At 41.1% G+C, this 18,795-nt stretch overlaps 1 protein-coding gene across 2 annotated transcripts in view; it reads right to left on the bottom strand.

Moving 5' to 3' along the window:
• ATP13A5 (ATPase 13A5) overlaps nucleotides 1-18,795 on the bottom strand; it is a 97,205-nt gene that overhangs the window by 43,250 nt on the left and 35,160 nt on the right. For both annotated transcript variants that reach the window (XM_081072774.1, XM_081072775.1), the window contains 6 exons: nucleotides 17,200-17,272; nucleotides 16,115-16,243; nucleotides 8,798-8,968; nucleotides 6,461-6,618; nucleotides 3,542-3,730; nucleotides 1,119-1,180 (listed from right to left, as the gene is read on the bottom strand). In XM_081072774.1, the coding sequence (XP_080928900.1) occupies nucleotides 1,119-1,180; nucleotides 3,542-3,730; nucleotides 6,461-6,618; nucleotides 8,798-8,968; nucleotides 16,115-16,243; nucleotides 17,200-17,272 (782 nt within the window). The remainder of the gene's footprint in view (nucleotides 1-1,118; nucleotides 1,181-3,541; nucleotides 3,731-6,460; nucleotides 6,619-8,797; nucleotides 8,969-16,114; nucleotides 16,244-17,199; nucleotides 17,273-18,795) is intronic.

Here is an 18,795-nt window from a genome sequence, read left to right as displayed (position 1 = left end):
CCTACTAGTGTACTTTATGCAAAATGTTTCCAGAGCCACATTAAATTTCTTATTATTTCTATACTTGTGCAGGTATTGCCTTGCCCTTGAGACCTTGCTCACTTGGTTTCCTCATTTTCTAACTGGAATATTCTGCCTGCAGATTCCTCTTCATAAAACCTTCCTTTGATAGATCTGAATTTTCTTCTCAACAGAATTTGCCATTGGTCAATCAATACATATTATAATTTCAAGGGCTTAGGTACAATAACAGGGACTTATGTCAGGTTACTTGCAGCCAGCCCGCATGGTGGCAGTATTGTGGGAAAGCACGTTGTGGGAAGGCTCAGAGAGGATACTTGCAAATTCCACAGAGCTGGCTCTAGAAAGACACACACCCCAGGCAATAAACGCTCTCTGGGGAGGCGCATTCCCTCCCTTACCTAGCTCTTTTCTGAGGTAACATCCCTGTAATTGTCTTCTCCCTGCCCTACTACCAGCTTTCAGCCCATGTCTATCAAGAGTCCAGCCATCTACCCTTCAAAACCGATCTCAAATTCTGTCTCCTTCAGGTGTTTGTCCTTGATCCATTCATTTTCAAAATTAATTTCTACCTTTTATCTGCTGTTACTATGAAAACCAGGACTGTGTATGACATCAAGCAATCCTTATTATTTCTTCTTCTCTTTTCTGATATGGGTGCTTTCAAGGTAACCCTTTTCACAGCCTGTGGTGTATGCTAAAGGTGGGTGCATTGGCACCTTTTTACCCCACTATAGTGTGAACTCTGAGGGAGGAGATGGAGCTCTTCTTTTCTGGGTTCCTCACCACACTAGCCACCCAAGAAGTCTTTGCAGTTTTTAATTAAGCACAGTCCTTATTTTACTCTTTGCTTCTCTGTTTTATTTATTTAGCTTCTTAATTATCCAACTCATTCTATTCCATTTATCATGTGGAATTTGAAGACCTACTTTCCCTCTCTGATTCTGAAATTGGAACTCATATAATTTAAAAAAGGACAATACTTGGGAGTTGGTTCCAGTCAATTATTATACATATTTTATGTGACATTATCCCTCAACTATTGGAAGGATGGGTTTGAGTAATGCCACACATTCCTCCTTCACTACGGTGCTCACCAATTGTCAGCAGTAGGGACAGTCCCCCAGAGGTCCAGCCCATCTTCTGTAAGAGTTCCAGTCTGAAAAAAAATTAGAATTGGTATTAGCATAGTATTTAGAGCTTTTAAGCATATCATGATCTACAGCAATTAAAGTAGATCTAGTTGTCCAAAGCCGTTCTTTGTATGCATCGAAATTTAAAAAAGAGGATACCTGAAAGAAAGGTTCAGTTGGTGACATATAATTCCCAAAAGACTGTTGATAATTAGATGATTCTAGTTACTAATCATTACAACAAAATGTAAGTGTTTTGTTTTTGTTTGTTATTGTAGTGACTTGTTAAATAAGAGATGTTCAGTGAATGGATATCCAACAAAAACCAGCTTTGACTTTTAGTTGGCACTTGCTTTCTTTCTAGAGCAGAGCCCAGAATCTTTGTCTTTCTTTTCAGTTCACAGTCTGCCATTTGGTTCACACAATTTTCTAAAATATGGATGACATGGTGACTGTCCAGATTGATAATGAAATGTTGAAAAAGGGTTTTGAGACTGAAAAAGAGCAACAAAGTGCTAAATAAATATTAACTAATGTCCATGGATGGGTTTTATTGTTAGATCAAGAGGAAAATGGTGGCGTGATTTGATTTGCTGTATTATGGGAGTATTTGTCAGATAATGTAACAGAGACAGCAAAATAGAACTGAGTACTATTATAAAACTTTTAATTTGCTCATTGCTTCTCAGTCAATCATGAATTACAGATTTCATTGTCTTTACTAGGTAGACTAACAGCTGAAGGCCTGCTTAACACCCATTCACAGTAAGGAATTGGCTACCACTGGATCAGCACTAACAAGGCAGAGAAAGCATTACCAAATGTTGGGGAATATCCTGTTTCAACACTGACACCCAGGTCTCTGACACACAGTACTTTTTAAATGTCATCTCTGTATAAGACACTGAATTTTCTAGTTTTCTATCAAATGACAACTTTTATTATTACAGAACATCCCATTAGCATAGTGCTTTACGGTGAAGTGCACATGCTTTCAGTTCTTACAACTTAGTAAATAAGGTAGAGACATTCTCAGGTCACAGGTGAATGGATCAGCCTCGGCACAATGGTCTGTCAGTTGGAGAGAAAGAATCAGAATCCAGCCATTTGAGTGTTTTACTAAACGACAAATGTTAAATGAATTCAGCAAAGCATGTGGAAGGCCAAAGCCCATACCGATTTCCAGATTGAAGAATTAAGAAATCTTCATTTTATTCATTCATTTGGACTTCATAGAGGGCTAACATGCTTGTGTGAGATATTCCTTGAAGAACAACCCTCCTTAGCTTGGTACCTCAGGCCCTGAGCAATTGGGTTCCTCCTGACAGCCCACATTCCAGTCACACCCCACAGAACCTGTTACCCACATGCTGCAGGCCCTCACACTTCCGTGCTGCCGAGCTGCTCACCTCTGAGCCTGGAGCCCATTCTGTCTAACAACCAAAACCACAGCGCAAAGGTGGCCTCCCACCTGTGGCAGGTAACTGCCCCTCGATGCTTTGATCTTCTATGAAGCATGCATCTCACTGCATTATCATTGTCTCCACAGCTGGGCCAGGAACTTCTTAAGAGCTAGAAACATCTCACTAATGAAGCTGTCTACCAATGTGGGTTAATTAAAAAGGCAAAGCCTTTATTGGTTATTCAAATGCAAATGAGCTGAAGACATGGAGGGAACAAGCCAGACTCATTGCATTACAGCAGTGAAACTGGCCTGCCTGAGCTGAGGGCAGGATCTGAACAGCAAACAGCTGACACTGAAGTTCCACCAGGCCCCCCTCCCCCTCCCATAGGAGAAAGAAGGGATCTCAGGAACTGTCCCACAGCAGCTATCCTCCCCATCTGAACATACTCCTACTCTGCCACTTTTCCAGGGCCCTAAACACCAAGACAACCTCCCTATTTCTGAGTCCTAATAACCTGGGGAGCAAAGGAAAAAAGGTGTGCCAGAATGCATAAACAGGGGTCATTGTCCACTCCCTCCCTTTCCTTAAAAGAAGCAGAGGAGAAAGGAATGTGTTCACTTATGCTCAGGACACAGCACTTCCGGAAACTGAAATGTTCCTCGTATTTTTTTGCCAGAAAAAGCCAGCCAGTCATCAAAGTTATTATAATAAGAGATTGTTTTAAAATCCAAAACAGGAACAAAAAATATTAAATGTCACAGGGAAGAAATTCATGATGTTATGGCTAACCCACTTCCTTAGGCCTCAGTAAAGTAGGCTTCTAGAACATGACCTCACACTAGCTCACTATGCGACCTTCTCTGGCCTCTGTGTTCCCATCTGTAAAATGAGGGCTCTGGACTAAACATCCTCTGAGGCCCTTCCCAGCACTGCTGTGCCTTAAAAATCATCAACGTCCAACCTGCAAAGTTGAGATCATACTTTGTCAAAGCACATGAGGTTTATTTGCCCGCACATGTTGATTCTCTCTGGGGAGATACAGAAGATTTTCCTTTTCATCAGCCTCTTCTGTGCATGCACGATGCCTGTGGTCAGGGCGGCTGGCAGTATGGGAGGGACACTCACGGTGAGGAGGAGCAGCGCCATGGTCGCTGTAACTTTTGTAGAAACCTGTGGAGGGCAGGGACATGCAGGTTAGCCCAGCATAGCAAGCTGGCACCCTTCCTGGCACCACCCCCTACAACACCACAGGGGCTCTAGAAGCTCAGAATATGCATAGTGAGTCAGCTGTCTTGGTGGGGCTGAGTGTTCTCTTGGCCATCCCTCGGGAATGAAAAAACTGTCTCCCACTGCAGAACAAAGGATGTTCCCTACTCCACGCCCTTTCCTGACTCTGTTTCTCCACTTAGCATTCTTTCCATTCAGGGTGCCCATCCCTTCTCTGCCCATCCACACATTCTCTGGACTCCCAAAGCACTGGGACTAGTCTTGAGCTGGAACATTTATCACAGTGGTTTGACTCTTGGATTATAAATCTCTCTCCACCTCTAGTCTCCAAAGTCCTCGTGCACACAGATGTGACTTGTTTACTTTTAAAGTCATCTTTGGATTCATCATATTCATCTCTAGATAGAAGGCCTAACACAGTTTCTGAAACAAAGGAGGTGCTCAGCAGGCATACTGAATGAATGGCAACTTGATAAAAACCATCACCAAGGTTCTGCTAAGATCTCAGCATATATTTCCCGCTATAGGGAAGCCAATAATAAAAACAGCTTGCTCTCCCCGGACACACACATTGAAGCAGGCACTGTGTTAGGCTACATATATTATTCAGTTACTCCCCACAACAACTTTATGATGGAGATACTGTTATTTTCTACATTTAACAGATGAGGAAACCAAGGCTTAAAATATTAAAAACTTCCCCAAGGCCACATGCTAGTTAAATGGTGAGAATCTGAACTGTAGTCTGTCTGACTCCAGGGCACAAATGTGTGACTAGTGTGTTATATGATCAAGCCAGTTCTCATGGAGTCGGGATTCCAGGCAACTCCAAAGAAATTCACAGAACTCATAAAGACAAAGCCAAGGTAAAATCACAGGGAAGCTTGCTTTACCTTTCACGTGCTCTAAATATTAATGACTCTACCCTCTGTAACCTTATCTAGGCTTTTTATGAAATTAACCATAGTTTTGGCCATAAAGTCCTCTTCTGAGTACTGGAAACAGATTCAAGTTCAGTAGTAGAGGCTGCTCGATACATCTTTGGACCAATCTCAGTTTATCACAAAAATCCATCATTCCCTGCTTTTCCCACCCACAGCCACAGAGGAGTTTTGATCTTAAGGACTCTGGTCTGTTTAATTCTGAGCCAGTGCAGATAGAGGCAACCAACAGATCCGCAGGTTTTGAACCACAAGAAGATGGGGTCTGCAAGTAACACTGCTGCTTTGGTGTATATTGGGTTGAGTTCTGCCCAGGAAACCTTCCTTCCCAGTCACTTCCAGGAATTTCTGGTCCACAGGAGAGGGTTTGTTGCTTGTTTCTCTGCTCAACATTCCTGCTTCCCAGATGAAAGTGGCACACTGCCTCAAATCCAAGCCCTACTGGCTTTGAAAGTCTGCCTAGCTCTTTTTAGGGTCCATTTTACTGGTCCAATATGTCTTGGCACCCACTGCCTTCACCTGCCCTAGACATGCTCCCTGGGGGCTTATTTCAGTTTGGAAGACTTGGAGCTGAGGTGTAAGCATGAACATTGCCCACAAATTCACATCACTGTGTCTTTGCCCACCAATATTGACCCCTTTCTCCCTCCAACACACAAACACACAGAATGTACTGATGTGTGTGTCACCTACTGCCAGTTTCATACCTATGTTGTGATCCTTCTATTCACATTTTTTTCTTCTTCTCTATGAGCTCGCACTGCTAAGATCCCAGCATGTCTCACAGAAGAGACTGCATGGTTCACAATAGAATCAGACTCTCAAGACTAGAAAGGATCTCAGAGGTATTTGTGACAACTCTTCCTTCTCCAATCATCACAACTGTTAAGAGAGAAACCCAAATGAAACCAGACACCCAGAAGCTTAAAAGAAAGTGAAGGTCCATGCATTATGAAGCTCTGTAAAAGTAGATATTTAATTTCATTTCAGAACTTAATAAAACACAGGGGCAACTCATTAACTAGATGGTATGTTGGGTATGCCCTGGACGATGTACACACTCAAACACGTCAACACTTTCAAATAATCCAAACTTCTAGGCATGGCATTCAAGAACCCTTTCAATGCGGTCTATTTCTACCTTGCTAGACTTAATCTCTGAATTGCTTGCTGGTTCCAGAAGACCCGTGTGCATTTCTTCCTTTGCATTTGCTCACTCAAATTAGTATGGCCTTCCTGCTCACTGATCTCATTAGCTAAATCATCCTATCCTGTCAGGCTTAAGAAACATGTATTTCTTCTGAGGCTATTTGGGCTCGGGTATCACCAATGCCACACATATAGTAATCTCTCATTCCCATGCAAGTGGTGAAAGGAGGGGGTGAACTTTGCAACTTTTTATAGCTGTGCCATCCAATACAATTCTCACTAACAACATTTGGCTATTTAAATTGAAATTAATGAAATATTTCAATTAATTAAAAATAATTAAAATGAATTAGAATTGATAATTCATTTCCTCAATTACACTAGCCACACATCAATGCTCATAAGCCCATATGGTGAAGAGCTATCAAATTGGGCAGTGTAGATACTGTACAGAATATATTCATCATCTAAGCAAGCTCCATTGGACAGCATTGATTCACAGAAGGATAGGACTAAGAGGTAACCTTCTGCAACCCATCTGAGTTAGGTCAAGCTATTAGAAAGCCTTAACCCCAGTACTTACTCCATGGTACATATATACACCAAGGGCATAGAAAAAACCCACAACTCCGAGGCAGGCCAGGAACACTATGAACTTGAAGGCATCACTGTAGAGTTTGAAGTTCAGAGGCCGGGGATAGAGGATGGATCTCACCAAGTCCCCTTTGGCTGTATTGTAACCTACGTGAAGATAATCACAGGTGGAGTAAGGTCCTTTCATACACTTTCCCCCAAACCAAAAACGGTTGGCTTTGAATTAAGGATTGGTTAGGAGGATCATTTGATTATCGAATGAAAACAACATTGCTGTGACTTAACAGTGTATTTACATTTATTATTCTCACACGTCGCTGGGAACACTAAATGGCATTCATTAGCCCTGCTCAGTTTCTCTTGCTCTGGGAGTCAGCGCTTCAGTGGCTCACACCACAGCTCCCCACTCACGTGTGGGTTTGGGGAAAAGACCAAGGAGCTGAGGGATGCGGTGACCAGAGAAGATGAGCTGTTAAGAGAAGACTTTAAAGTGCAAATATGTGCTGAAAATAATAAAAAATTAGGTGAAAAGCAAGGCACAAGTTGAGTAATTTCTTAAATATATATGCCTCTGATCATGTCATTCTTATGCTCAGAAACCTTCCAGAGCCCCTGTTTTTCAGAATAAAGTTTGAATTTTTAGGCATGGCATTTGAGGTCCACTTCAACTTGATCTACCCCATTCATTGCAAGACTTATCTCTTAACTGCTCACTGGTCCCAGGAAGTCCCTGTGCAATCCTTGCTTTGTTTTTTGAAGACAAAAAATGAGCACGTCTTTCCAGGTCTCTGCTATGATTGGTTAAATCCTTCCCATCCTACTGAGCTTGGCTCAAAATGCCACCTCATCAAATAAATGTTTCTAGAATTCTACTTCTATACTTTGTATCTAAAATAATTCCCCCATTCTTTGGAGTCCCTGTAACTCTTGGTCATAGGACATCTATCACTTCTGTGTGTTTTAGTTAGCTGTCCATCCATCTGTCTCGTGCACCAGACCACCATCTTCTTTAAAGACAAGGAGTACTTCACATTTTTTTTTTCTTTAACCCTCAGTGTATAGCACTTAGTAGATACTCATTAATGTCTAAGTTACTGGCAAAAACTAAGATTGACTACCATATATCCTAGACATGAGTCAGTATTGTAAGTATAAAACATGCCTTAATCCCACTACTTAATGAACATCTGATCTTTTCAAGCATGGCTTTACAGGCTTTGGAAAAAAGGAGGAGAGTGTCCTCTACTCTGTTGCCTTCCCATTTTATAAACTCAGATCAGACAGTTTCCATTAGCTTCTGCTGCTCAGTAGGCTGAGAGATGTTCTTCTGCCCACTGAGTACTTTACACATAAAACAAAACTTGATGTTTTAAATTTAAAATAATCGGGTAGAACAATTGAATCATAGACTAAAGACAAGCAAGTGCAGGGTGTGTTTCAGGCCCGTGAATGTGTGGGGTGACAGAAACGCAGGCCAGGGGTGCATATGAGAGCTGGGACAGATCGTGGAAGGCGTTAGCTATGAAATGTCATGTGAAAGATTGGGACTAATCTTGGCAATCTTGAAAAGTTTTTGTGTACAGTATGCATAAACTGCTTCAAGGTATGTTTTATACATGTGACTTGGTGACATGTTTAGGAATCGTTAGAGAAAGGTTGAACAAAATACAAGAAAACGTATTTGAGGCAACAGTTGAAAAGAATAGTCAAAAGAATATTTCTGTTGTAATAGTTTAGATAGGAGATGATGAAGTCCTGGAGAAAATACCACCATGGGGATAAAGGAGAGGGAGAAGGTATTTGTAGAATTTACAGACTGGGGAGCCCTATTGGTATGGGACAAGGTGAGGAGTTTAGATGATATGAAAACACTAGCAAGATGGTGAGGTTGTCAACAGAAAGAAGCGATAGAGGAGGATGAGTTCCCTTTTCGATGCCTTCACTTTGAAGTGTCTGTGGGGAATCCAAGTGGAAGTGTTCAGCAAGGACCTTGAAATAACAGCGCAGCAAGCAACTCTTTGAAAGGAAAAAGTCTTCAAGGACAGTAATTGAAACTGTTTTTTCTGGAGGTATAGAAAAAAGAAGCCTATATATATGAAAACATACTTTATCCCTGTATTTTCTTCATTATCTACAAAGGTTTTAATAATGAACCATTCAGTTGGAAATGATGGCAATTTAGAATAAGAGTCTGATTGGAACTGAATATGGCTGTTATAACCAGAATGTGACAAACTCCAGAATCCTAAACAGAATTTCCCTAATCCAACTCCCCCATTTTCAATCATGGGCTAAATTTATTTTTAAAAAAATGAAATTGACTAACCTGTTTGCAAAACCACTGCTCTTACTGGCCCCTGTGCAGAGGGCTTGACCTGGATCACTTCTGTTCCACAGAAAAGGACATGTTTCCGATAGTCCTCCAAACTGTGGGATTTCCAGGGCATGGTATTCTCCGTATGGGGCAATGGTGTCTTTGTAACAGGTATGCTTTCTCCTAAAAAAGATTGTATTTTGTTGCTTATTCAGAGCTGGTGCTTGACAGTTTCAAGAAAGCATACAAACCACGGCTAATCTGGTCATAACGCCCATCCCTTGAGTCAGACGACTGATTTTGGGGATGCTGCTGATGCAAAGTGGGGTACACTTGATTATATTTCAAATATTTATTTAAGATCTTCCTCTTTTCCACACCTGGCCTACACAGTTTGTTGTTATAATTTTTAAAAAGCCCATTTTATCAACAAGAGTTGTCACTTAATTATTCCTCTGGCGAATTGTGCCCAGCACAATTCTAAGCAATGAAGGAACAATCAAGCATGTGTGTAGTTGTTATTATTTGCCTTTCATTCGCTCCTTTATCTATGCATCGATCCATTCATTCAACAAATATGTTTTTAAGTGCTTATTCTGTGCCAGGCATTGCTCTAGGTACTGGGACTATATCAATGAACAAGACAGACAGAAATCCTGCCCTCATAAAGCTTGGGGAGCCAGGCTAGTAAATAGCAGCGAATAATTAATAAAATACAATCGGGTACATATTTTGGTAGTCGTAGCAGGTGATCTGAAGATCTAACCCAAATTGAGGATCAGGAAAGATTTTCTGGGCAATTAGTAAATGACAATTTGAAAGGAGAGTAAGGCTAGCCACCTTAAAGAGAAGAAGAGGGAAGTCTTGGACAAAGTGGGAGCAAACATGATATGCTCCGGGCACTAGATAAGCAAGTTGAGGATGCTCGGACATTGAGTGTGAGGGAGAGGTAAGCAGCTCTGAAAGTATACAAATGAATGAGAAACGATGCTTTCATAAAATCTTCAAACTATCGTGATCCTTTCAGAGCTGGCAGTGAAAGATAAAAATCAGTATAACAAGACAACCTCTCTGTTTCTGGATGATCTCAGCTCTCCTCGCATTAATTAGCACCTCTACAGAGATACATCGGCAATGTCTGTCTTCATCTTTTCCTCTCTCCTGGACACTTGTTCGGTATTTCCCAATTGTGGGCCGTTGATCCCAACCTGGACATCCCACTAGCTTCTCCAACTCAACATGTCTAAAATGCACATCAATAGTTTCATCCCTAAACTTCCTCCTGACTTTCCTCTTTCTTCATGGTTCCACTCTCTTGCTGAGTCCCAGTTTGACAATCTCACAATCACCTCTGATTCCTCTTCTTCCCAGACTCTGCTCTCTCATGGAGTGATTCCCCGAGGCCTGTTGCTTTTTTCTTGGGAGTGTGCCTCTCTGGGTCGTTCTTGGACTCTTCCATCGAGGTCCCAATGACATCATTTTGGCGATCGTTACCTAACTCACCGTGGTTGCATTAACAATGGATTAGCTGTGATTTGTTTAGCTCTTTGAAGTGCAAGCACATTCTCTGAATAATCTGAGGCTACAGTGGAACTAATAAATCTTTTTTATTAATAAGTATCTCAACCACAATCTTCCTTGATCTCCCAAGAGATCTCTTAGATCTCTTAGAAAAAGCCTCCAATCCTTCCCTTATGTTTCTGTTTTACTCTCACACTACTGCCACATTCATAACACTTCTGACCCCACAACAAGCAATTCTCAACACAAGCTGATTGTCCTACAATCTAACTCAATTCAATTCGGACACTATCTACCTAGAGACAGCATCAGATCCCACAGGTTAAGGGCTCCGTCCCACAAGCCTGCTCCCACCCCACTTCAGATGCCAGCTGCAGGCCCAGATTGTCACCCATGCTTCTGATAAATAAATCTGAGGTTACCAGTACCCCACTTCCTGAATTTGATTAATTTGCAAGAGTAGCTCACAGAACTCAGGCAAACACTGTGTACCGGTGTATTAAAGAACATGATAAAGGATACAGATGAACAGCCGGGTGAAGAGATACACAAGACGAGGCCTGGGAGGGTCCCCGGCTCGGGAGTTGGGGTACACCACCCTCCTATTTGTGGATGTGTTCACCCACCTGGAAGCTCTCCAAACCCAGTACCATTGGGATTACATGGAGGTTTCCTCACGTAGGCATGGTCAACTTTCAACTCCATTTCCAGCCCCTCTCCCCTCTGGAGGATAGAGCCTGTGGCTGAAAATTCCAAGGTTCCAATCATGGCGTGGTCTTTGTGGTGACCAGCCCCCCATCCAGGAGCCACCCAGAGTCGCCTCATTAAAGCGAAAGATGATCCTACTGCTCTTATCACTTAGAAAATTATCACAAGGGTATAGGAGCTTTGTGCCAGGAACCAGGGACAGATATAGACATAGACATAGACATATAATTTTCCGATTATTTCACACTTCCTAACTGGTTTCTCCCCTCCAGCCCCCTGCCCTTTTAGTTATCCCACACTACTGCCAGATGAGTTCTATCAAAGACCCCTTTGATCATCTCATTCTTTTCTCCAAACTCCTTAGGCTTTCCCATCACCATTACTGATAAAGTTCAAACTCTCATTAGATTGTCAAAGCCATCACAATTTGAGCATCACTGGCCCTTATTTCCTACCCAAACTCCACCTACACGAGGCCACCTGCACATCTTATTATTGACTCCCATTCTTCGCCAAAGCGTTCCTTTCCTTTCCCTGGTGACTATAAAACAGGATATTTAAGATACAAGGAAAACTAGCTCAGAGTTCAAAAAGGATACAATTCAGAGACAAAATAAAAATGTTAATAACACTTCCTGGCTCCCAGTTTTAAAAAGCACTAGCATGAATTTAAAATTCCATCAGTCTTTTGCGAAAGTTCAATTAGCAAGATAACATTTCATAATTTCTAATTTGAAAATACTATTATGTTGATTATAGTTATATAAATTTAGGTTCTATCTCTCCTTCAGTTAACAACTGAGGGCAAGGACTTTGATATGTATACCATTTTATATTCCTCATTTTCCCTACTTGTGTGTCATAGGTTGAAAATGCATATTTTTGCTCAATGACTGGATTGAATAAAAACAATTGCCCAGGTTGTTCTATGATGGGTTTTTCAACACTACTTTTCTACTATGGTGCATTTTTTACATCCTAAGATGCAAAAAGCTATAAAATTTGTGTTAGTTGTCTTAAATATTCTTCAGGAAATTCTTGGCTAAATTCCTTTAGCCAAGCAGTATCCTTTAGTCATTTTCTTTAAAACAATTATGATACCCATCCATTGTGTGGATTTATCAGTTGCATTCCAAATTTCTTTGGAAAAGGGATAGGATCTTTTGGCAAGTCTCCAAATCACTATACCACATTGTTTTGAAATCAGTCTTTTTAAAAGCACAGATTTACAGATCATTTCAAATGTTTTTCTGCTTTTGGATCACAAAATATTAATCCACAATCTATGATTAGACCAAGGTTAGTGAATATTTCTGCACATACTACCAACAGTACCAAGAACAGGCAGCTGGCTATTCAATCACCAGAGATGGAAGTCATTGGAGTCAGTGTTCCAGAGATAAGGTTCAAATCGGATGATTTTACACAGAGATGATTTTTCAAGTCTCTTTTAACCATATTCACATATTAATAAGAAGTCTTATGCTTGGCCTTTCTTGAAATCCCAAGAAAGAATGGATTCGCCTACTAAAGTTTGAAGGTCTTAAGTAGGCTGGAGAGGATTTCAGAAGCAAGTACATGTATCATGAACTGTTCAGTTGGCTTCCAGGAACTGAAGATGCTGGCTGCTATAAAAGGGAGATTCTTTCCTTCGTCCCCAATAAGCCAGATGCTCCATGTGGTGACAGTGTTGGAAAAGTCACGTTCTTGTATGTTTATATTTCTGGGATCCTTAGACTATAAAATGCTTGAGGGCAGGGACGGTTTCCTCATTTGTCTTGGTGATTCCAGCACACAGTACAGTGCCTGACACATAGTGGGCATTTCTGAACCTTTACTGAATAAATGGATGAACACATAAATAAATGAAAAAAAGGGGGAAAAGGAGAAGGGGATAACAGAGAGAAAGAAAGAAAAACAGAAAGAGAAGAAAAGATCTGACCTGATTATAAGCTTGTCTGACAGGATATAAACGTGAAATAACCACTTAGGGAAAGTGCTGGGTGTCCACCTTGAATCACTGCATACTTCCCACACATACATTGAGTAGAGGGAGAGGGAAGGGGATTGTGGCTGACTGAATATCTCCCTTCTCTTCCACAATTATCCCTAAGATAATGAGGAGGCAGTAATTCCAAGCATAGGCTCTAAGGTCACAATGCCTGGGTTTAAGTGTTTTATTCTCTTCATAGAACTTAAAATTGATAGAAATTTATCTCTCTTACCTATTTTCATGTTTTCCATCTCTCTACTAAAATGTCACCTCCATGAGAGCAGAAATGTTACCTACCTTGTTTACTGCTGTATCCCCAGCACTTAGCAGAGTGTCTGCTCCTTACTAGGGGCTAATAAACATTTGTGGAATGAATGAATGGATGGATAAACAAATGACTCCAAATATCAGCTCCATCACTTATAAACTGTGTGACCATAGGCAAATTATTTACCCTCTCTGGGCCTTATAGTCTCCACCTTACACAGCTGTGGATTAAATGAAATAACATACGTAAAATGATGGCACAGTGCCCAATACATACAAGAACTAAGAAAAAATTAGCTTTTATGCCAAGAGAAAATTTCATTATATTAATGGAATTTGGCCAATGGTATTCCTTTTTTACTCTTGACTGCTTTGTGAGGAGCTAGATGTTGAAGGGAATCATTGCCTCAGGAAGCAGACAAAAAAACATAAAAAGGACAGAAAGGTGATAACTGGCTTTTGGGTTTCAAAAGTCATTCATAAATTTAATCATGAATTTTAGACACTACTTGAGAGTCAGAGCAAAGCTTTTCCTGTTCACCAAGACTTTCCTCTACTACTTTTGTAGCTAAATAAAAATCCCTGGGCGGGGAGTTGGACGCAAATGCAAAGGAAACTTCAATATTGTATGTCTCTGAGAGAAGGGGCCTGCACCAAAGTAGGGTATGGAAACATTCCAGAAGTTTGTGTAAACTGAGTGCCAAATGCACCTGGGTCTGACTCCTTTTCCAGGTAGATAGGCTTGAGATGTTTCCCAAGCCCAGAGTGAAGCGGAGGCCCCAGAGAGAGCAGAGCTGCTCTAGACCAAATCCTTCCAAATGCCTTGCGCAATGTCAAGCAGCAGACTAGGATCGGAAGGGCCTGCTAATGGATGCAGATAACTGTCTGATTTATACCAGATACTTCATGCTGCATGCTTCCAAGGATGGCAGAAAAATTTGGTTTATGCCACGATGAAATGAGATATAAAAGTGATTTATAAAATTCAAATTGCTACAGAGATGCTAGGAGTATTTGCTACTTTTCTTCTGACATAAATGAAAACTTCTCTAGATGCAAAGGTTGATTTTGCACATAGGGAAAATATACTTAAGACGCATTTATGGACAAATGCTCTAGGAAAATGTTTGCAGTTTCAGGAATCTAACCATAATCTGGTTGTTCCATCAGTATCCTTTCCATAAATATGAATATGTACATGAGTGGCAGGATCTATGGAGACTGCGTAACAAAGTATTTAGAGCATGGTGGTCCTTAGATCTTTTTGAAGGAATTAACAAGAAAGAAGTAGATATATTTCTGTTTTATGTTATCTCTCTAAAATAGACTTTCTTCTGTGCTTAGGTTGCATAGATATTAATGCTGGTGATGACAAAGTTATTAAGGCCTTATTTTCCTAGAAACAGACCCTATGAAAAGCCATTTACCATTTAAGGTCATTTTAGGTCAATTTTGTACATTTGTTGAAAGACAGCACAGTTTCCCATTTCTACTTCTCTGGAACTCCCTGAGTTTTCCTCAGAATCAAGATAAGAACAGTGCATCTGAGTCAGTAAACCCAGGGCATAAACACCACTGGCTGTTCTCCCTGGTCTTCTCGGCCACACTCTGTCACCACTAAGAGACACCGTGCTTTACTGACAGGCTGCTGGGAAATAGGCGACAGTTGCTGCCTTTCACTGAGAAAGGTAATTCTTCTTGGGCTTGAGGTTTGCATATTGGGTACTATGGCAACACTCTGGATAGGAGATATGATCAGTATGCAAATCCTCATCACTATCATTATAAGGAAGTTAGATTTCAGCACATTAAAAGGGTAGTTGGCAATTATACGGAACATATTTATATTTACTACATTTTCTTGTCTCAGTTTTAAATTAAGCAGACCCATTTTTAACATGAAATCTGCTTGTGTTGAACAATTTAGGAATAGATAATAACTTCCTTTACATTTAGGTGATGTTAAAGTGTGTGTGTGTGTGTGTGTGTGTGTGTGTGTGTGTGTGTGTGTGTTTTCCTGTCTTTAGCCATTTGGAAACAAAAAAAATGCAACAATTTTGTAAGCACAAAAGACAAATAGTTTCTATTTTTGTGTTGCTGTATAGTCTCTTCTCTCATTATGATGTTCCTGCATTTTTGTTGTTGTTGTTCTGTTTTTTGTTTTGGGGGGGCTTTCTTTTTATTTTTTGCCTAAAGAGTATTTTGCAAATTGTGCCTTACTAATTACACAAATTCAAGGGGACTTTACAAAGTACAAATTAGAACAAGGATATTTTAAACCATAACTAGGAAACTGGCTTTCTGCTCAGTGAGATTATCTAGAAATATGATTCTAAAGAACCAAACTGGTATACTGCCTTTACCAGAAGGTTCAACTCAACCACCTTCTCAGTGAAACATGGGGCTCAGGTTTCCATCTATAGAGAGCAGAGCTGGATAAAATCTCTACGCCCTGCCAATTGTGAGAGTTGGTGATTTTTAGATTGCGTTTTGTTGGACAGGTGTATAAACCCCTCTCGTATTTATGAAGACATTGTGCAGAACAGCACTCTCTCTCCCTACTCGGAACACAAAGCACTCTATTCACCCTGCCCATCAGACAATTAATTAATCACATATTATATTAGGCTTTTTCTTCTAGTTTCATATTTATTGTGCCTTGATGTTTTTATTGGTAAATGTTTCCTATTTGCACATATTGAGTCTCCCTCACCAATATCTCAATACCTTAGCATAAGCCTGCTATAAAGCAGGTGAGTATGCACGTATGTTGATCTGCTTTGCTGACAATTGGCCTAGATGTTGGGAAGGAGAGAAGAAGCTCCGTGACAACTGCCTACCTGTGAGCATGCCTTCATTCACCACACAGCTTCCGTCAATCAGAACAGCATCGCAGGGCAATGAAAATTTGCCTGGAAGAACGAGGGTATCTCCAGGAACCAAGAGACAGGACTCCAGCTCCTGTAAACCTGTACAACAGCAAAGTTGCCATGTCTAGCTGACCTTTCCCTCTTTCCCTGGTTTTACTTAAGAATGAAAGGACTGAAAACTATTCACAACCTGTTGGCAAGAACAACCCTGCGTGCTCATCGGCCCCAGGCCCTTTCCACTCAATCACAAATTCCCAGGAACTGGAATTAGGGAAATGATTCCTGAACCGTAGAAAAGGATTAGCCCAGCAATAAGACCCCATCTTGATCCTAGTACCTGTCACAGTGCTCTGCCCACAGAGGATACTCAAGGGCGCTGGTTAACAGAGGACTGCCCTTTTGCTGCTTCTTTCTCTCCTGGGCTGGGTTCCTGACTCCCTGTCGCACACTCTGTCCTGGGATTGGGATGATCTTTCGTAAACCCTCCAGACACATTCTGCTGCCCTGGGGTGTAGCTCCTCACTCCTCACAGAGAGAGCCATGGCCCCCTCCCACTCCCAGGCTCAGTAAGAGCAAATACTAAGTGTTCAACCAGCCATTACAAGCCTCATTCAGGCTTAATATTGATATAATTATGTATCCGGATATCAAAATATATGATGAAGGGTCTGTTTGGGATGGTTAGTTAGGGAAATCAAAAAGCCTTCACAAGGCTTACCCAGTAACATTCAAATGAATGAAACATGGAGGGCTGAGGAAATGTAATGTGACCCAGACATTGAGTAGGAATGGTTTAATCAGCGCTGGGAAGAGGATGTGAGGTACCTATGGTGTAAAATTCAACTTGGTGCTCCCTCTCAGGGTCCCATAGTCACAGGTCAGCATTTATGTGACCTTGCCTTCTTAAATTTTGCATCTCAGATGCCTTGTTTGCCCCACCTGAGTCCCAGTCCTGGGTTCAACCAGAAAACTTTTTGTCTTTGACTAACAACCAATAACAAATGAGACCGTTCCACCCTGAAACATTAGGATGCTGAAGATGGCAGGACACATACCTTTGCCTCTTGCGATGACTGTGACCTGGACTTTATTGTGATCCTCCACAAGCTTGTGCAGCTTAACGGATTGCTACCAATTGAAAGTCAACATTTAAATATTAGATAGTCCATAACCCCAACACCACATGATCCCAATATGGTAAATGCCGAGTTTGCTGTCACAGCCAAACTGATTCTGGGCAAAGACTCAAGTTCAACTTTTGATGTCCCTACCTCCCGGCTCAACCCCTACTCCATCAACCCCCTATTTGCAGCAGCAAATACGCTCATTAGGTTAATTGTATTTCAATCCCAGGAAATGCAATGCACAGCCACTTTTCCCAGGGACTTAAGCATGGAGTCTTTACTTCTAGAAGATGCACAGTTAGATTGGGGAAGAATAAGATGATAAACAGATCACTCCCCTCTCTGGGCTTCTGTTTCCCTGCCTGGAAAACAACAAAGCTGAATGTGATTTGTAAGTGGCTTTCTATTTTAAGAGGCTGTGAATATTTGGGTTGTGTTTTGATTGTATGTGGAACAGCCATCCCCTCCTGTATGAACAGGTGGATTTTCATATTGGGTAAGTCTGCAGTGTGGAATCATGCTGCTCTGTTGGAATCCTGATGCTGCTACTTATGAATTATTTAGCCTGTTTAACTCCCTTTTCCTCGTCTGCAAGTGGAGATAATAACCGTATCTATTTTATAGGTTTGTTTTAGTTAATTCTTATCTTTGTTATCCCTTTGGATAGTACTCATTACTATGGTAAGAGCTCAAAGAGTGTTAATGATTAATAAGAAAGTTATAGTTGGGAAAACAGTTGTCCGCGTACAACAGCTGGAAAGATCTGCTTGAGAAGGAATTCACTGAGATATGACCCTGTGCAGAACAGAAGAAACGGAAGCAGCCTGGAGAAATGGAGACAGCATCTCCCAGAATCACTCAGGAAACAGAAAGGCAAGAGGTGAGAGAGGATGTCGTCCACGCAGTTCCCCACGCTGACTGTAGGGGGCGCCATAAGCTGGAGGGAATGGGGTGCTGCGGCAGCCGGGCATCCCTGGAACGCCCTGCCCATCTCTGTGTGGATATCGTTACTTACATACCGCTAAGTAAAAGAGGTCTGAAGGCTGTCAACAATACTTACGTACAGTTTATCCTAATGCAAATACATTTTTTCTCTTTTAGATGTTACAGTAAATTATGTTTATCTGTTCTGTGGATAATTTTTAACATTACAAATGTCACCAGGCTAAGACAAGCATTACATGCAATTATGCAACTTTCCTCTTGAGAGGACATAATGAATTCGGTGTTAATATTTATATAGAACAATTCATTGTCTACTTCAATTTTTCATGAAAAGCTAAACTTCAATCATTTGGACCAATTGAGTGGAAGAGGTGATATTATTATTAGGCACATATTCATTGCCCCAACTTGACTTCCTGAGGCTTGCCTGCTGGGACATCCATTTTAATAATGGATACCAGTGAGAACGTCACCGGTGATTCTGTAGCAAGAACACTGGATTCCATCAGGATTCCTGAGTTGTGGATCAGGCTTATCCACTAACCAGCTAAGTACCTGTATATAAGAAATTTCACCTTATAA

Source organism: Rhinolophus hipposideros (genome assembly GCF_964194185.1).
Source record: "Rhinolophus hipposideros genome assembly, chromosome: 2".
In the NCBI taxonomy this organism is placed as follows: domain Eukaryota; kingdom Metazoa; phylum Chordata; class Mammalia; order Chiroptera; family Rhinolophidae; genus Rhinolophus; species Rhinolophus hipposideros.
This window is presented reverse-complemented; position numbering and strand designations above follow the sequence as displayed.